The sequence below is a fragment of the Babylonia areolata genome, chromosome 8 (assembly GCF_041734735.1).
Source record: "Babylonia areolata isolate BAREFJ2019XMU chromosome 8, ASM4173473v1, whole genome shotgun sequence".
In the NCBI taxonomy this organism is placed as follows: domain Eukaryota; kingdom Metazoa; phylum Mollusca; class Gastropoda; order Neogastropoda; family Buccinidae; genus Babylonia; species Babylonia areolata.
Genome location: NC_134883.1, coordinates 28,136,941 through 28,157,661, shown reverse-complemented (window position 1 = coordinate 28,157,661; position 20,721 = coordinate 28,136,941). Strand labels below are relative to the sequence as shown.

The 20,721-nt window shown below is 42.6% G+C and overlaps 1 protein-coding gene across 1 annotated transcript in view; it reads left to right on the top strand.

Annotated features, from left to right (window-relative positions):
* Window positions 1-12,725, top strand: part of LOC143285123 (cyclin-dependent kinase 17-like) — a 48,079-nt gene extending 35,354 nt beyond the window's left edge. The window contains exons 5-14 of the mRNA XM_076592344.1: window positions 1,282-1,376; window positions 2,336-2,398; window positions 2,810-2,933; window positions 3,782-3,842; window positions 4,385-4,444; window positions 6,006-6,209; window positions 7,944-7,986; window positions 9,239-9,329; window positions 10,853-10,930; window positions 12,002-12,725. Of these exons, the coding sequence (XP_076448459.1) occupies window positions 1,282-1,376; window positions 2,336-2,398; window positions 2,810-2,933; window positions 3,782-3,842; window positions 4,385-4,444; window positions 6,006-6,209; window positions 7,944-7,986; window positions 9,239-9,329; window positions 10,853-10,930; window positions 12,002-12,033 (851 nt within the window). The 3' untranslated portion in view covers window positions 12,034-12,725. The remainder of the gene's footprint in view (window positions 1-1,281; window positions 1,377-2,335; window positions 2,399-2,809; window positions 2,934-3,781; window positions 3,843-4,384; window positions 4,445-6,005; window positions 6,210-7,943; window positions 7,987-9,238; window positions 9,330-10,852; window positions 10,931-12,001) is intronic.
* The last annotated feature ends 7,996 nt before the right edge of the window (window positions 12,726-20,721 follow it).

Below are 20,721 nucleotides of genomic sequence, written 5' to 3'. Positions count from 1 at the left end.
AGGAGAGGTGATTAGAGTTAGAGCTAGTAAATCTATCTTCTTTATTTACTGCTGTTATGTTGTAAAGCCGAATTCTTTATTTTCTGCAGTTCCGTTTGAAATCTGTTTTATTTTCTGCTGTTACATGGTAAACATACCTTTCTTTAATTTTGTTGTTGTTGTTGTTCCTTGTTAAATCTAACTTCTTCTTCTTTTTTTTTTTTTCTTTTTTTTTCTTTTTTTTCTCCTGTGGTAAGTGGTAAGTTATGTTTTGTATTTTTGCTCTTACATCTTCACTTATTTTCAGCTAAGCTATGGTAAACCTGCTGTCTGTATTTACTGCTTTTACACTGTAAATCCACCTTCTCTAATTTCTTTTGTTCTGTGGTAAATGTACCATCTGTGTTTTCTGCTGCTATGTGGTAAAATGTCAAGAGTTTTTTTACCTGTGTGTGTGTGTGTGTGTGTGTGTGTGCTCCCCCCGCCTCGCCCCCGCACCCCAGCTTCCCTTTTTCTGTATATTGAATGATAGAATAGAATAGAACATGTCTTTATTACCAAGTGTACTGGGCTCACAAGGAATATCGGCGGGGATAGTACATAAAAAGGTACAAACATAAATTGAAAATCATACACAAACACAGATAAGTAGAAATCAGGATACATACATGTGTGAATCAATACAAAAACTTGTGCACACTCACACATGCTTGCGCGCAAACACACACACACACACACACACACACACATATGCACACACGCATGCACACATGCACGCATATTACATGTGGATGGGGCAGATGACTAGATCTTCAAGTAGATGGTTGTTGATTGCACAATTCTATTTAATCATACTGGATTTGTTCGAGAGACAGGGCATTGACTGTTTCGGGGAAAAAGCTATTGGTGAAGCGATTGGTTTTCGTCATTATACTTCTGTACTGTCGACCTGAGGGGAGCATCTCGAAAATCCCAAAAGCTGGATGTGATTCATCCTGGCTGATTGATTTTGCTTTTTTGAGTAGCCACTTATAATATATGTCATCTAGAGAAGGTAGATCAGCACTGGTAATCTTGGTGGCAGTTTTTACAATTCTGTTCAGGGCTGCAACTTCTGCCTTGGAAATGTTTCCGTACCAAACAGTAATAGCGAAGGTTAACACACTTTCAGTGACTGCTGTGTAGAAATCAACCATGATTTCTGTTTTTTAATTCCGAACTTTTCGAGGCGCCGATTTATTTATTCATTAGTGTATTGATGTAGTTTTACCTCCTGACAGCAGTGTGATCTGTCTGTTCCAGTGTCACTTCTTCGAGATCTGAAACATGCCAACATTGTCACCCTTCATGATATCATCCACACCAACAAGTCGCTCACTTTGGTGTTTGAGTATTTAGTAAGTACTGATTGTGTGGTGTGTCTGTGTGGAAATGTGTGTCTGTTTCACTCTGTGTGTGTGTGCGTGTGTGTGTGTGTGTGTGTGTGTGTGTATCTGTGTGTGTATGTGTGCATGGATGTGCAGGTGTGTGTGTGTGTGTGTGTGTGCATGCTTGTGTGTGTTCTTGTATGTGTGGGTGTTTGTTGGTGCTCTATGTATTTTCGGGTGTGTGCTTGTGTATTTGTGTATGTGTCTGTGTGTGTGTGTGCACGTGTTGTATGTGTGTATTTGTGTGTGTGTGTGTGCATGCAGGTGTATGTGAGCGAACATGCATTTACATATTTCTTATATCTGAGAACAAACACACACACACACACACACACTGTCACACTGTCAACAACCAAAAAAAAAAGCAGTGAAAAAAAAAAAAAACGGACATAGCAAATGGAACAAACAATATGCTCTTTCATTGATATCCCTTTTCACACACAGTGTCTCACTACAGAAAAAGAGATGAAGATGACATTGACACTGTTCCTGAGAAATGCTCTGTGTGTGCACACTCATTTATTTGTGAGTACATGCATACATGTACGTACCACTTGCATGCAAAAAAAAACAAAACAAAAAAAAAAAGACAAAAAACCAGCACACAGACACACAGAAGCGAAACAAAAGCGGACAGCAGAAGAAGAAGGTAGAGTGATGCTTACAGAAGATAATGATGATGTGTGTGGTGTGTGTGTGTGTGTGTGTGTGTGTGTGTGTGTGTGTGTATGTGTGAGGTGCGCGCGCGTGTGTGTGTGTGGTGTATGTGTGTGTGTGTGTTTGTGTGTGTGGTGTGTGTGTGTGGTGTATGTGTGTGTGGTGTGCGTGTGTGTGTGTGTGGTGTGCGTGTGTGATGTGTGTGTGTGTGCGTGTGTGTGTGGTGTGTGTGTGTGTGATGTGTGTGCGTGTGTGTGTGTGTGTGTGTGCAGGAGAAGGACCTAAAGCAGTACATGGACGACTGTGGCAACATCATGAGCATGACCAATGTCAAGGTGGGTCTCTCTCTCTCTCCCTCTCTCTTTCTCTCTCTCTCTCTCTGTCTCTGTCTCTCTCTCTCTCTCTCTCTGTCTCTCTCTCTGTGTCTCTCTCTGTCTGTCTGTCCGTCTCTCTTTTTCTGTCTGTGCCTTCACTTTTCTGAGTGTACTGAAGCAGCCTGATGTACTAACGCATTGCTGGGATTGCACACACAAAAAAAGAGTACAGTACAATACAATACAATACAGGAGAACAAGATCTTTATCCAGACGACTTGGGTTTACTGGACCTTTTAAACCGAAAGCGAAGGAGCATGGGCTCTTTATAACTTGACGTTCTGCCTGCTGTGAAGGGTGGTGATCGTAACGTGCATGCTGCGCGCGTGAAGCAAGAACTAAACTTTTAGCACGTGGCTGTGTGTGTTTCAGATCTTCCTCTTTCAGCTGCTGCGAGGCCTCAACTACTGCCACAAGCGCCGCGTTCTGCACCGTGATCTCAAACCTCAGAACTTGCTCATCAACGAACGTGGCGAGCTCAAGCTGGCTGACTTTGGTGGGTAACACCCACCCACCCCCACCCCACCCCCCAACCCCTCACCCTGTGTTCAGAGAAGGGCTGTAGGATATGGTGTGAGAATCATAGGCAGTGTGGCACCACTGTCGAAAAAGTGCTAGTGTCTTGTTTTTAGTTATTGTTTTGTTGGTTTTGGGGTGGGTTTTTTGGGTTTTTTTTTTTTTTAAACCAAACAAGAAATTGATGATTGTGCAAGTGTTGGAAGGTGAGGTGGGAAAAAAGAAAGATTTGTTGTTGTTGTTGATATTGCTCTGTCTTTGAGAATGAATCACTGATTCCCAACTTAATATTGACCACTGACATATTATTACTGGTGTTGTTTTTCTCTCCGAGTGGATGGAGGTGTATTTTACAGATTGAAACGGATTTAGCCTTAATGTTAAAAAAAAAAAAAAAAATCATTTGGTAATTTCACTTTTTTTACTGCTTTTTGTGTGAGTGTGTGTGTGTGTGTGATACATTTTTTTTAATCACACAGAGAACTTTTTGACTGTTTCTTTTCAGCAACACATTTTTTTGATGCAACAGTCTATGACTAATTTTTGCAAAAACTTTGGTTAATGGGTGATTGTTTTTCTGATCAGAAAATTGTTGAAATCATGAAACTCTAAATCTAAAACTCACAAAGCATGTATGTGCTGGTGTATATGTGTGTGTGTGTGAGAGAGAGAGAGAGAGAGAGTGTGTTTGTGGGTGTACATGTATACATGTTTGAGTTTGTGTGTGAAATGAATGTGTGTTTATGAGTGTGTGTGTGTGTGTGTGTGTGTGTGTTTTCTTGACACATATAGATCATTTGCACTGTTATAAACTGTTTATGTGTACAGGCCTGGCACGAGCAAAGTCTATACCAACCAAGACCTACTCCAATGAAGTAGTCACACTTTGGTAAGCCTTCTTCACAATCAGCTTCATTCATTTGATAAGTGACAAGGTTGTGATGTGTGTGTGAGTGTGTGTGTGTGTGTGTGTCTTTTTTTGTGTGTGTGCATGTGCTAGTGTGCTCATGTGTGTGTGTGTGAGTGCTTGCAGTGGTAGTGTTATGAATGAAGTGTGTGTGTGTGTGTGCGTGTTCGTGCAATAGTGGCTGTGCCATGGATGTGTATGATATGTTTACCTCTGTTTGTGTGTGTATGTGTTTTACAACAGGACATCCTGTTATACTTGTTCTATGGAATTCGTATAAGATACTGTTTAAATCCAGTTCTCTTGTCCTGTCAGGTTCAGTGTATTTGCCTTGTAAAATATTGAAGTAAGATAAAATGAAATACTTTTAAAATGATATTATCTTGTCCTATAAAGTTTGCTTTTGCATTGTGACATTTTAAAAATTAGATCATCTTAGTGTTGGTGAGAGTGATGAAGATGCTTGTTACTTGCTCTCTGATTCCCCTCTGTCCCCCAACCCCCACACCCTCCTCTGTCCACAGGTACAGACCACCGGACGTTCTTCTGGGATCAACAGAGTACTCCACCCCTATAGACATGTGGTCAGTGGAGTGGACGCTTCTCTTCTCCTCTACTCTCCTCTCCTCTCCTGTCCTCTCTTCTCCTCTCCTCTCTTCTCTTCTCCTATCCTCTCTTCTCCTCTCTCTTCTTCTCTCCTCTTCTCCTCTCCTCTCTTCTTCTCTCCTCTTCTCTCTTCTCTTCTCCTCTCCTCTCCTCTCTTCTCTTCTCTTCTCTTCTTCTCTTTTCTTCTCATATCCTCTCCTCTCTTCTTTTCTTTTCTTCTCCTCTCCTCTCTTCTCTCCTTCACCTCTTATCTCTTCTCTTCTCTTCTTCTCTTCTCATATCCTCTCCTCTCTTCTCTTCTCCTCTCATCTCATCTCCTCTCTTCTCTTCTCCTCTCCTCTTCCTCTCTTCTCCTCTCCTCTCTTCTCCTCTCTCCTCTCTTCTCTTCTCCTCTTTCTTCTCTTCTCTCCTCTCCTCTCTTCTCCTCTTCTCTCCTCATCTCCTCTCTCCTCTCCTCTCTTCTCCTCTCCTCCCCTCTTCTCCTCTCCTCTCCTCTCTTCTCTTCTCCTCTCTCCTCTCCTCTTCTTCTTTTCCTGGCTTTTCCTGGATTCTGTAAAGTTGTTGTTTTTTATGCTGTTATTTTTGTTAAGCTCATGGTTGACATTTATTTCTTCTTTGTTATTAAGAAAAAACGATAGAATATCTATATGTATAACACCAAAATAATTAAGAACAAAAGACAAATAATAGAAACAAAATTAAACACTGAAAGGATTCCCCAAAAGACAACAACAACAACAGCAACAACAGTACTGCTCTGCCATGCCACAACAGCCATCGTTTTAAAGTAACTTAAAAGGGAAAAGAAGAAGAAGAAAAGAAAAATGAAAGTCAACACAGATAGTATGGAGTCATTGAGGTGAGGAAGGTATCGTTCAAGAAATCAACATTCAGTTAACCATTTATTTCTGGATCACATTATGCTTCTGCGGTGTTTGATATGCCAACTGTAAGGGCATATACAGGGTTCTGCATACACAGTCATGCATATATATGTTGCCCATGCTCATGTGTATACAGGCACGCAGGCATACCACAAAACAATTACACACAGGCACGCGCACTCACATTTGCACACAACACATGCACATACACGCACACTCACTACACAATACAACACAGCACACACAGCACAGCACAGCACAGCACAACACAGCACAGCACAGCACAACACAACACACACAACACAACACAGCACAGCACAGCACAACACAATACACACAGCACAACACAACACAACACACACAACACAACACAGCACAACACAGCACAACACAACACAACACAACACAATACACTCAACACAACACAGCACAGCACCACACAACACAGCACAGCACAGCACAGCACAGCACAACACAACACACACAACACAGAACAGCTCAACACGACACTCAACACAATACAACACAACACTGATTTACCTGTCTGTTTCTCTGGAAGAAAGAGAGGGAAGAATGAAGGAATTCTTTTTTAATGTCCAGTTACACATTCTGGTGACTGTAGACAAAACACTATGTATGTGTGTGTGTGTGTCAGGGGGGTGGGGTGCATCATGTACGAGATGGCGTGCGGGCGGCCCCTGTTCCCGGGGTCCACGGTGGAGGACGAGCTGCACCTCATCTTCAAGACGCTGGGCACGCCCACGGAGGACACCCTGCCGTCCATCTCCCGCAACCACGACTTCCTGTCCTACAACTTCCCCCACTACCAGGGGGAGGCGCTCATCACCATCGCCCCAAGGTCCGCGTCAGCCCCCTACCCCCACCCCGTCCCTCAACCCCCACCCATCCTTCTAACACCCCTCTCCTATGGTTTTATATGAACCATTAATCCTTTCACTGCCTGTCAGTTTTAAGTGAAATTCTCCCTTTTGCCAAAAGCACAGAAAAAAAATCATGTTTAAGAAAAGCTAGAGATTGCCCTGTGATATGAATGAAATATGTCCTATCCTACCACCGAAAATTAAGATTAGTAGGTTTGTGAATAACCGACCCGTGATTTGGTCGCATTTCAGCAACATAGGTGTTCTACCTGGCTGGTGCTGAAATGTGACATTGGCTTTGGAAGGGTTAATCTGCTTTATATGAACCATTAATCTGCTACTTTGCTGCCATCAGCGTCTATAGACCAAGTACCTGGCTGTTTCCTTTGTAACGTTCATTAAAAGGTTAAAGGTTCCACAGCCTTTTTGCAGAAGTCGGTGCAGTGGATTCTTATCGGCTGTGTCTTGGGCTCAGCATAACAAGGGGGGGAGGGGGCCCAATCCTCCCCTTCCTCCGTTTTAACCTTCGCCCCAACTGAAGTCACCTGGGTGGTTTGAGGCAAATCTGAGGAAAAGTACCTTCCCCAAGGACCCAGCACCATGTCTGAGACAGGGTCTGTTACTCTGATCACTGTCGAACACTGGATCAGAGGTGACAGGGTCTGTTAGTCTGATCACTGTTGAACACTGGATCAGAGGTGACAGGGTCTGTTACTCTGATCACTGTCAAACACTGGATCAGAGGTCACAGGGTCTGTTAGTCTGATCACTGTTGAACACTGGATCAGAGGTGACAGGGTCTGTTACTCTGATCACTGTCGAACACTGGATCAGAGGTGACAGGGTCTGTTACTCTGATCACTGTTGAACACTGGATCAGAGGTGACAGGGTCTGTTACTCTGATCACTGTCGAACACTGGATCAGAGGTGACAGGGTCTGTTACTCTGATCACTGTTGAACACTGGATCAGAGGTCACAGGGTCTGTTACTCTGATCACTGTCGAACACTGGATCCGAGGTGACAGGGTCTGTTACTCTGATCACTGTTGAACACTGGATCAGAGGTCACAGGGTCTGTTAGTCTGATCACTGTTGAACACTGGATCAGAGGATCAGTGCCTGATTTCTGCTCAGGCATCTCCGGCAGTAATATTTCCTGAAAGTAAAAAAGATTGGATGGAATAGTAATGTTAATGATTTACAGTGATCATGATAGGAATGGTGGACCAGTGAACCAAGTAAAGACAGCGGTAAACGTTTTTGTTGGTTTATTCTTTGTTCTCTTTGAGATCAGACTGTGTACAACCAAAGAATAATTATGCTTGGGTGCTGCCCGTTAATTGTGTTAAGTTGATGAATGCGCTCCAGCCTGTGGAAAGATAAGGGTTTGTTTTTTTTTACATTTCACCATGACACTGTCTAACTCGTGAATGTGCTTCTTGGGCTTCCGCTGGTCACGTGTGTGTGTGTGTGAGTGAGTGTGAGTGCGTGTGTGTGCATGTTTGCGTGTGTGTGTTTATGTGTGTGCATGCTTCTTTATATATGGTCTACTTAATGCAACATATGTGTATGTGTATATAACGTTTTGTTACAAGCACCACTAGCTCCCTGCCTAGAAGGTGTGAACGTAAGTCTGCATTATTATTATTATTGTTGTTGTTGTTATTATTATTATTATTATTATTTGTTTTCTCTTTTCTTCCGCTCCAGGTTGGATTCTGATGGGCTAGACCTCCTTGCCAAATTCCTCAAGGTAAGCAAGCAGAAGAATGTCTTCTTATCTCTGTACATCTCTGTGCGTGTATCTGTGCTTTGTGGTCTTCTGTGTTGGATGGTGCAAATGCACCCTTGAGACATACTTAACACAGATATATATACATACATTTATCCACCCATGCATGTGTGCGTGCGTGTGTGTGTGTTTGTGTGTGTACGTATATACAAAGGAACATAGAATGAATGGAATGGAATCCTATGGCTGTGTGTTTGTGTGTGTATGTATATATGAAGAAACCAGGAATTAATGGAATAGAATCGTATGGCTGTGTTGTGTGTGTGTACATACATACAAAGGAATCAAGAATGAATGGAATAGAATCATATGGCTGTGTGTTTATGTGTGTACGTACATACAAAGAAATCGAGAATGAATGGAATAGAATCTTATGGCTGTGTGTTTGTGTGTGTATGTACATGCGAAGTTAGTGAGAATGAAACTGAGAATGAATGGAATAGAATCATATGACTGTGTTTGTGTGTGTATGTACATAAAAAGAAACTGAGAATCAATGGAATAGAATCCTATGGCTGTGTGTTTTTGTTTGTGTGTGTATGTACATACGAAGAAACCGAGAATCAGTGGAATAGAATCCTATGGCTGTGTGTTTGTGTGTTTATGTACATACGAAGAAACCGAAAATCAGTGGAATAGAATCCTATGGTTCCTGATGTGGCAAGAGAGATAAACAGCAGTGCCATGTATAATCTGCAGGTCCTGTGAGAGAGTTATGAAATCATCTGAGGGTATTTCCACAAAGAATAGAAGTCTTAAGTTAACAGTCATTTTTAACACATGGATTCATTTGCCTGGACACACCTGATTACAAACACACGCATGGCTGAAGTAGAGCCCCCAGCACTTTAGACTGCTCACACACACTCACACACTCAAATCTCACACACACACACACACACACACACACACACACACACACACACACACACACACACACACACACACACACACACACACACACACACACACACACACACTTGTGTTTGTCCTGATATACTTGTGTTTGTAACATGTAATGTTCAATGTGCATACATGCACATGCGCATACATTCAGGCACTTAATATCATATTTATGTCAAAGTATTTGTGTACATCCCTGTGTGTGGTTGTGTCTGTACCTGTGTGTATGGGTGCACATGAGTGATGAGCTGTATAATGTTGTTTGTGTCATGAACTACTCATGTATGTGTGTACATGTTTTTGTCTGCAGTACAATGCTAAGATTCGAGTCTCGGCAGCTGATGCTCTCAAACATTCTTTCTTCAACTCTCTCGGACCAGGCGTGCATACGCTGCCAGATAGTAAGTCCTTGTTTTTTAAAGATACTTTTGTGGGTCTTATTATATGTGCTTCTGGTTTTGGGCGTGTAAAACACACACACATACACACATGCTCAAGGGCAATAAGGACCCCTGCATTATTTCAACTGCAAGACTGAAAATGGTTTGACGGTGAAGAAATCAGGTTTCTAAATGTCAGGCACAACAGCGGAGAAGTAAAATCAACTTGTCTTTGAATTGGAGGATCCTGGTCCTGTGTTCGTATTCTGGTCGCAGCACCTGTTGGGTTAATGGTGGAGGTTTTTGCTGTCCTCCAGGTCAGCAGAAGTGCAGACCTGCTAGTGCCTGAACCCCCTTTGTGTGTGTACATGCATGCATAAGAGGCTATACACTCTTTTAAGATCCTGTAAGCCATGTCAGCTTTCTGTGGGTTAGGAAAATAAGAACATACGCAGCATGAACATCCCAGAAAAAGGAATACGGCTGTCTGGGTAAAAATAGTCAAACGCATCAAAGCCCTTTCTTACATAATAATATGACTGAATGTAGAAGTTGTATCCCAGGATTTCAGAAGAAGAAATTTTCTTCATGGTTCCAAGCACTTGGTTCATGATTGAACATTCAGTGCTAAGAATACTGACATTTTGTCAAACATAATGTGGAGTTTAATTGTTTGCAGCTCAAATTTTTCCAGAGAATTATATGCCTTATTTTTTTTGTGTACTCACTAGCCCTTCTTTACTGGATGGATGTCATTCATCAAGTTGATCTTAAGGAGCCTAATCTGATTCAGACTTGGTGTACATAGACCCTGACCACTCAGGAATAGCATATTTAGTGTGTTTGTTTGTGTATGCTGAATCTAATTTTATCATGGAGTGTCCTTTGTTTTGTGTTTGTATTTGTAAAAGATAGTTGTTTTCAGCAGAAAAACAGGTTCTGATACGACTGTGTTAATTAATCAAAACTAGCAGTGTTGCTTAGGACACTCTCATCCGGATGAAGGAATGCTAACCCATAATTTTTCCTTTATTGATGCAAGTGTTACATACAAAAAACCCAGCTGTATTCTTGATTATGTTGTTTTGACGCAAATATTATGATAAACATAGCTATGTTCTTGATTATGCTGTTTTGATGCAGATGTAAGGATAAACCTAGCAGTGTTCTTGATTGTGTTGTTTTGATGCAAATGTTATGATAAATGAAGCTGTGTTCTTGATTGTGCTGTTTTGATGCAAATGTCATTATAAATTGATTGTGTTGTTTTGATGCAAATGTTGTAATAAGCCTAGCTGTGTTCATGATCGTGTTGTTTTGATGCAAAACATTATAAACCTAGCTTCATGATTGATTTTGTCATTTCCTGAAATCCTCCATACCCCCCCCCCCCCCCCCCCCCCCCAAAGCGGTCAGATTTTTTTGTTTTGTTTTGTTTTTAATTCAGTATAGGAAGAGAAAGACATTTATGGAAGGATAGGAAGCAAAACACTGACCTCAGTAGCACAGGGGTGAAAGGTGACCGCAATGTTGCAATGTTGCAGCTGTCTCAGTGTTCACGGTGCCAGGCATCTCCTTGCATCGGGACCCCGGCATCAGGTCATCCTCTGTGGCATCCACAGGTACACTGTTCGGCACCTCTTTGCTGGTGTTTGATATATATATAGATATATATATGTATATATAGAGAGAGAGATTATATATATATATATATATATATATATATATATATATATATATATATATATGTATCGATATCTGTATATTTTTTCTTTTTCTAATCAGAAAAATAAAAATTATATATATATAGGTCTAGATATACATATGTTTTTGTTTGTGTGTGTGTTGGGGCAGGAGCGGAGGTGTGAGTGAAATATGTCTGAAATTAGAAGCGCTTTAGTGAAATAGATTTTTTTTCTCTTTTTTTGGGGGGTGGGGGGGGGGCTGTGAAAGATTTGTGTAGCTTTTTTTCCCCATGTTTCTCTCCACTGCACACATGCACACACACGCACAAATGCACTCTAACACACACTAACACACAAACACTAAAACACACACACACACCATACCACACCACACCACACATACACACACTAACACTCACACACACATACAGACACACACTTGCATGTGTACACACTAACACACACACACACGCACACGCACACACACACACACATACACAACACACACACACACACACACACACACACACACATACAACACACACACGCAACACACACAAACACACACACACACACACACACTCTCACACACACACACTCTCACACACACACACTCTCACACACACACACACACACACACACACACACACATTCTCACAGTCATGGATTACTTTTGCTCTTGTACCTTTTCAAGTTTGTCTTCCTCTGATGTTACACAGTCACATGCAGAGATACATATACACACATGTACTTTCAAGATGTACATGCATATATGCACACACATATAGATATGTACACACATACAGAGCACACACACACACACACACACACACACACACACACACACACACACACACACACACATGCCAACACACACACACACACACACACACACACACACACACAGCTTGACAACAACAACAACAGCAGCAGCAGCAAGAAGAATGAACTAATCCAACTTTTTTTTCTCCCTCTCTCTCTCTCTCCTTTCCTTTCTGTCCACAACAGGGAAGATTCGACGACAGAGTATGCTGTTTTAAAAGTGTACAGAGACAAGAAGAAGCGAGTGTCCTTCATCAGTGTTTCATGGACCTGATCAGTCAGTCACCACCCTGCCAGCATCCTGTGTCTTTCTCTCACCACACACACACACACACACCACCCACACACACCACCCACACATCGTCACGCACCGGATGGCCGGATCATCAAGCCACCACCACCACCATCATCATCTTCTTCGTCGTCATCATTGTCGTCAACCTTGGCGTGTTTTCCTCGGAGGGGCCAGCGCTCCTCATCAGAAAGAGAAAGCAACTCACACAACAACACCCCCCCCCCATCCTCCCCACCCCCACCCTCTTCCCCCTGTCATTGTGGTGGTGGTGGTTTTCGGCTCATGGCCGCGAGTGAGTGATGACTGTGATGGGTTTGAGCTTGACTGACAGACTTTCTTCTCGTGGCGGCAAAGTGACCCATGGGAGGGTGGGTAGGACTGACTTGGTGGGACATGTGGGAGTTTTTTGTCTGGCGGTGTGTTGGTGCTGGTGCTGGTGGTGGTGGTGGTGGTGGTGACATCATTGTACCAAGACGTTGGGATGGGATGGGCCGGGATGGGGTGATGTGTGGGTGGGTGGGGTGCTTGGGGGTGATGCAGGGAGGGATTGGGGGGGGGGGGGGGAGGTAGGTGCGAGGCTGGTGTTTGTGGTGATGGTGGCGGTTGGGGCTCGGGGAAATCCTGCCTTGGCAGGCAGGCAGCCTTACCCCCTCATCCTCCACCTTGCCAACCTACTCCTGGTCCCCGCCCCCCCCCCTCACCCCCCCCCCCCCACACACACACACCCACCAACACCTCTCATCTTCTCACACACTCTCAAGCTTCAACCAGCAGCTCTTACTGTGGTCATGCATTTTTCATCTTTTTTTTTTTCTTTTTCTTTTTTCTTTTTTTTTTTATAACCCCATTGTTCTGCCGCTGTTCTTCAGGAAAAGTTGTGGTTTCATCCATCATCTGGAGACAGAATGTGTACGTACAAAGTCACTTAACTTGCCAGCTCTAGTGTTGATGTGTACACACACACATGCGCGTGCGCACACATATGCGTAGAACAGTGCCAGCGTGTCAAACTCATGCTCATGCTCTCGACTTAACTTTTGCACACGTCTCTGTCTGTCTGCTGTCTCTCTCTGTCTGCGTCTATGTGTGTGTGTGTCTTTCAGTTTGTTTCTCTCAAACAAAATGATTTACATTTGCACACACACACACACACACACACACACACACACACACACATACAATCGTGCTCAGGTGAATATGTTGTCAAACATTGTTTACACCAGATGTATTCATACATCCAAGCTCACATGCATACACATGTAAGTATTGTGGTGCTACATACCTGTGTATGTGCATGCGCATACACACACACTCACAGAGTTAAACACAGAAACACTCACTCACACACACACACACACACACACACACACACACACACACACACATTCTTCTCTCTCTGACCCTGATGACCTGGTCCATGCTGTTTCTGACTGACCATGTGTTGTTCTCCCCTTCTGTTGTGAAACTCACTGTAGCCCTGGGGGAGGGTAACCAAAGCTGGTGGCTTTTTTGTTTTTTTTTTTTTTTTTTTTACTCTTTAGGATGCGCCACCACCTTGACTCTACATCAGACCTGTATAGCAGATGGTGCAGTAAACCATTCTATATGAACGCAAGCGGCCAGTTGTTGTTTTGTTGTTTGTTTTTCTGGGATCAGCAAAAAAAAAACATTTCCAGAATTTCTGTCTGTGTCTGTGCATTGTGTAGCAACTGTACTGGAAATCACATTGTAGTGCGCAACACCCGCTCCCACTCCACTCTTCCATGTGCTCTTTTTTTGTTTTGTTTTGGGTTTGTTAGTACAGAGTGTGTGTTTTATGGTGTGTGGGGGGTGGGTGGGTGTGAGTGTTGATGTGTGCATGGTGTGTGTGTCTGTGAGTGGTTTGTGGTATATGTGTGTGTAATTTTGTGTGATTGTGTGTGTGTGTGTGTGTGTACATCTGTGTGTGCGCGCACTCACATGGCAGATTCCCCCAGCACTGAAGTGCACCCAGAGACATGTGAGGAACTTTTGGAAAGAGAGGGGAGTGGTGCACTGCCAAAATGTACACGACGTACGACAGTTGTGTGTGTGGAAGGCACATCAGGGAGGGGATATCAGGGGGCCATTGCCGTTGTAGAGAGTTTTTGTGTCTCTTCACCTTGTGGGTTTCTTCTGCAGTTGATTGGCTGTCGCTGGTGCTGTCTCCTCTGTCGGTCTTCTGACAGTTCATGTCCTGGGTTTAGATTTCTTTCTTGGCTTGTGCGTGTGTGTGTGTGTGTGTGTGTGTGTGAAGGAGAGTTGGTTTCTCTTTGATGTGTGTGTGCAAATGTGAGGGCAGTGATGACTTGATCTGTGGTGTTTAAGGGGAATAACTGTCCTGTCAGGGAATTTGTTTGTGTGTATGTGTGCTTGGGTACAAATAGGTCAACACAAGCGTGCATATTTTCGGCTCAGTGGCATGTAGAAAGTAAAGACTTAAGTTTGACCTTGTCCTAAGTCCTGTCGGTGATCTCTTGTTGTTGTTGTTGTGCTGTTACAGTCTGTTTGAAACGCCTATGCCCCCACCCACCCACCCACCCACCCTTTTTTTTTTCTTTTTTTCTTCTTTTTTTTTTCTGTCTCATCTTCAGTGCCGTCTGGAAGGCATTACTCCCATACCCCTCATCTCGAGTCCCTCATACACAGCCACAACTGGGTTCATCTGTCATAGCCACCCTGCCCTCGCCCCCCCCCCCCCCCCCCCACTCCTTATTCCCCTCTTGGACCCTCCTTTTTTTTTTCCTTTTTTTTATTTTTTATCTGGCTTGATGTGGTTGTGAGGAAGTGAGACAGTACCAGCCCCTTCCCCTTCCCCACCCTTCTGCACATCAGCATCAGCATCAGACAGGACTTGACGGTTTCTCTTGGTGCTTGGTTCTTCATTGGTGGCACCTAGAGAGCATGCTTGTTCGTCATATTCAGGTAATGGTTCACACGTGTGCATGGGTCGGTGCAAGTAATCATGTCAAGGAGGTTCAGATTTCACTGGCATGTAGAACGAGAAGAAAGGGAGTGAGGGGTGGGAGTAAATTTCTGACAAAAAATCCTGGTGTTGTCTTCTTCTTCCCACTTGATGAACAAGACTCAAGGGGACACGGGAGGCTGCAGTCTGACTGTGTCTCTCTCTCCTCCTTTTAACAGCATGTGTTATTGAACGTCTGATCTCAGCATCTGCCGGGAGTATACAGTGCACATATTTTGTATGAGGATGTCGCACGTCAGCTTGCTCTCAAGATGTAATTTTTATTAACGATGATCTTCATATGCATCAGCACTCCCAAGTCAAACTTTTTTTCTTTTTTTTTTTAATAACAGTAATAATTATATGCACCCACACTTCGAGAAGTTGTCGATTATAGCATTGACCCAACCTCTCTTCTTCTGCTTCATGTGGAGTTTTTAGTGATACACAATACTTTCATTTTCTTCTCTTTTGGAGGTTTTAAGAAGACTGATTACTTTGGTCATTTTTATAACACCTTTTGTGACAGCTCACAGTTGGGGGGGTGGGGGGGGGGGGTTAGTTTAAAAACAAAAATTTATAACAAATCGTTTTTGATGATGGACATATTTTTGTGGTATGATGGTTGAAACAGGTGAGACGACTGATGACCTGACATGTGATCCATGTGTGACGTGTTCCACACAGGTCTGTGTGACTCCAGGACCTGTCATTGAGGACAGGTGCTGCTGTTCTTTGTGCTGCTGCCGTTCACACAGGATGCTGTCACCAGGGTTCATACAGGATTTAAAACCTTTTCAGATTTTGTATTAAAGAATTTTCTTTTAAAAGAAGGCGCTAGCCAGCGGGACAAAGGGGAGGTTACCTACTTCCGGGAGGTTATCGGCCGTCGTTTCGTTTTCTCCGCATAGGCGGACAGTAGTTTGCACAGGACAGGAATGTCAGGCCCCTGCCGGAGTCTGCACTAGTTGGGTCACGGTATGTATGTTATTTAAACGTAATTTTAGATAGAAAATTTCCTTTTCTTTTTATATATATAAGTCCTGAAAAGCCTTTATTTTGAAATGACCCAGGTTTGTAAAGTTTTCCATTCGAGCCTTTTTATTTCTGAGAAAATATTTTTTATATTTATTTATAAAAAATTGATAAATATACATAGATCTTTTCTGTCATGATACTGTACAACTGCAAAATGTTCCCATCTGAATTTGAATTTAAAGTGAAATGATGATTTTTTTTTTTTTTTTAACTTCATCTAAAAAGTCATTGAGACTGATAGGCATTGAAAATGCCATGCATTTCATCCAAACTCCTGACATTTTAGAGTTAATGATGGCCTCTGGTGTTTTAATAGAGTGTGAGTTGTTTTTTTTAAGTTTTTGTTATTTGAACACTTTTTCATAGTAGTAACATAGTAAAATCTTTTTTAAAAAATATTGCTGATCAGAGCAACATGCTTCTGCAGGTAGGTTTTGGGGGCCTGTTTCAATATCTGGGTGGTACCAGCGAGTACCAGTCATGATATGTGCAAGTTTCTGTGCATGACAGCAGAAGGGAAAAAGAAGCTGACTGAATTATTTTTCTGTCCATGTGTATTTATTAGGGGGGGGGAACAAAAAAGAGTGAATCCTAATTTTCTTTCTCAGTAGATCCTGCACAAAGATGATAGTTTACAGAAGCAGCCTGTCGACCTTTTACACGCATGGGAGTATTTACATATTATACAGATCTCCGTTTTGGCATTTTGTGTTGTCATTTTGTTTTGTTTGTTTTTTTTTTCTTTAGGATTTTTTGTTATTTCTTTTTTTACTTTATTTCAGTATTAAGACATGCTTTTTGTGGAGAAAAAACCGGACCATGGACCCCAGCCACAAACAGTTCAGTATTATACTGGTGGGTCACTCCAACGTAGGCCTACTAATCAGGCTCTTGACAGGAACCTAGATCAGAACAGATACGGGGAGGGAGACAGAGAGAGTCGTGGGGGGGGGGGGGGGGGGACCCAACATATCTGGTTGTGTTTACTATTGCCAGGCCAGCAGCAATACAAAGGTCATTTGTTCAAAATGTTCGTTGTTGTCTTTTCAAATTTTTTCACAGCAAAGTGAACCATACGTTGACACAAATTTAACCACACACATACACTTTTATGCATGCACACACAACACACACACACTCACACACACACACACACACACACACACACAACTCACCACACACACCTTTTTTAGGGGGTTTTTTGCTTTTTTTACCTGTTTTAATAAGTTTAGGTTCTTTTTCAAAGATGCATTCTGTCTGCTCGTAAGATGCTCAGCTTTTCTTCGGGCCTTCCTGAGATGGGGAAAAGTCCTGTTATAAAGGTTTTTGTGGGCTGAAGTTTGTTTCAGCTCTTCTGTTGGTTCGAGACAGTTGTGTGTGAGTGCGTGTATGTCTCTGTTTTGTGTCTGTCAAACCTGTGTGTTGTACGTTTAAACAAGAAGCACGCAACAACAAAAACGCAAAAATATGATGAAAGACGTTTACAAATTTTTGGTCCGTTGACCTCTTTCAAGGATGTGTGTGTATGTGTGTGCTGAACTTATCTTGAAGCAAGCACCTGTGACAGCATCATCAGTACATGTTTTTCTTGGAGGACCACATTTTGTCTTTACTTGCTTCTGTTTTTTCGGGAAGCCATTGTTTTGAACAAAGTATGTTTTCACAGCTTCTGGTGGGGTTTTGTTTTTTTTCTGTTTGATGAATGACAACATTTCTTTTCCGGGTTTTTGTTGTTGTTTTTGGGGTTTTTTTTTTTGTTTGGGTTTTTTTTGTGCTTGTTGATTCTTCTAGCAGTGAAGAAGAAGTGACATTCTGTCTTCACAGCTGAAGAAAATGTGTTAAATGTTTTTGTTGTTGCTGTTTTTATTTGATTCTGATTTATTTTGTTTGTATTTTGTTTGTGTCTTCATGGGAAAGAGAGGAGGGATCGAGACTCATTCCTGGGTGTTCCATGTTGCTTGTCGATGATCATGTTTGTGTGTGACCTGCATGTATGACGTAAAAGGGCGTCAGCAAGGATTCCTCTTACAAGGATGGGTGGATCTTGTACCTGGTTTGTGCGCATGTCAACGTTTGGGATAAAAGGGGTTCACAAGAAGAGCAAATCCAATGTTAGTGAGAGAAAAAAAAAAAGAGAAAAAAACTAAGCCCCTTGGTACACAGGCTGCTAGAAAGGAGGGTGGCTGCCAGAAAAGAGGGCGCTGCATACATAGTTTTTGTCTCCCTTCCCCACCTCCGCCCCATAGTACCCAGTTCCTCTTCTACATGCCCACCCCCCCTCCCCCCCTACCCCCCAACTCCACCCCCCTACCCCCCTTTCCCTGTTCCTCTCTACTCTTCCATCCCCTCCTCCATTCTGTGTGTGTGTTAATGTCATGTTTTTCTGTAATGGCACATATTAATGTAGTTTATTAAATAGTATTTCTCAGATCACATCCAGTCTTATGTTTGGAACTCTTGTCAAGGGGTTTTTCATGACAATTCGGTCTGCTCAGTTTGTATCCGTGTATTTGTTTTGATTATTTGCTACTTTGCACCTAATAAGGGCTTTTTTCTTCTTTGTTTTTTTAGGTCTGGCCTGGTTCCTCTTAGTTGACGTATCTACACATGTATCAGAAATATATGATCAGTCATGACAAACACTGCCTTTCAACTGTTTTGAAAATGTACATATTTATTTGTAGAATTGGAGGGGGGTGGGGCGGGGGGGTGGGGGTTGACAGGGGTTGTATGTGTGTGTTGACATTGTGAGTAACTGTTCGGAAACCTTGTTCATCTGGGCTGCAGCACATGAGCAATCTTAGCAGCGCTGAGCCGGCTGAGCATTGAGAACTGTCCATCTAGGCTGGTGCGCTTTAGTCCAATTTTCATCACTGCACCCAGTGTAGATGGGTACCTGACTTTGGGTGGCAGAGGGTTAACATGTCGGAAGGAGAGGACTGGGCCCCCACCTTGCTATGGCAATCCCCAGACAGAGTGGATGTGAATTCACTGCCCCGATGGCCATCAAGGGCGATGGGACCATGAACCTTTAACGCAAGTGCCATGGACTTGGGAACAGTCTTAACTCTCTCCATACGAACGGCGAAAGAGACGACATTAACAGCGTTTCACCCCAATTACCATCATTAAAATATTGCAAGAGGAAGGCTCTTATACTGAAGAGGTGAATGTTGACAAAGAATACCACAGTTCTGATGACAGAAGCTAAAGATTGGGTCATTCAGACACCCACTGGACATCTGAGGGGTCTGTGTAGAGGAGAAGAGAGGACTGGCCGTACTGAGTGAGTTAACCCATTCAGTACTGGGAAGTTTACAGTCTGGGCAGGCTTCCATACCATAATGATGCTGAAAAATAGCAGAAAATACACTGTTTTCCCTCCAAATTATGTGTGGACATGTCCGGAAATACTGCAGAAGTCAGTTCACATATAGGTTTGTGTATATGTAGGAAGGTTGTGACCGTATTAACAAGACAAATTTTGACACCAGAGCAGTGCTCTGGCACAGGGCTCAATGAGTTAACCCCTAAGCAAACTTAGTGCTGCAAAGATGGCTCATGCAACCCAGCCTTGATGCTTTTGATGGTAATGAACTGTTACAGAGAACAGTGAATCAAAAACGAAACAAAACGAGTCTCATGATTCCCCTCCCCCCCCAACCCCCCCCCCACACACACAGATTGATTGGATACAGATTCAACAGGACAGCTAAAAAGATATATTTTTATATGAATGTTTAACAATATTACTCCATTTCTTCTTGCTATCAGTCTGAGTTATGGGTAGATTGGTTTTTTTTTATAATCTAATGTTCTGATGTGAAAACTTCAGCTGGAGGCAAACAGGCTGGTGTTCACATGCCAGTTTGGAGGAAGAATTGAATCATGTACACCATGCGGAAGATGGAATGAGGCATTAGTTTAATTCAAAGATGATGAAAGGATGCAGAAAATGAGGAATGTTAGCTCGACCGTGATGTGTTGTGTCAGATATTTGATTCTTCTTCTTCATTCGTGGGCTGCACCTCCCATGTTCACTCATATACAGTAGTGGGCTTTTATGTGTGTGACCGTTTTTACCCCTGCCATGTAGGCAGCCATATTCCATTTTCAGAGGAGAGAAGCTTGATAAGTCCTATCATCAGTGGAAAAGGAACCCCCACCACCACCAACCCCCCCCCCACCCCCACCCCACCCCCCACCCCCCCTTTTTTTTTCTTTTTTTTTTCTTTTTGGATGAATTTCCTTTTTATGTTTTACTTTTTTATCCTATTTTATTTTGAACAGGAAAATATCAGCCACATCTGTCCTGTTTTGTGCATCATTTGTGCAACACAGTATGATTAAAAAATAAGAAGAAATAAATGAAATAAAAGAGAGGAGATAATAAGAAGGAAACTTGCTATCTTTCATGAAGATATTTACCTGTTTTCAGTCTCAAGTCTTAACTTCGGTCACAGTTGTCAACCATGCATAGGGGTGGCTTGATCAGTTTATGAATAGTATCATGACAGTTTCACAGTTCATGTAGTGTGGGTTGTATTTCAGTTTGGACTCTGGATCACACACACACACAGATACACACTC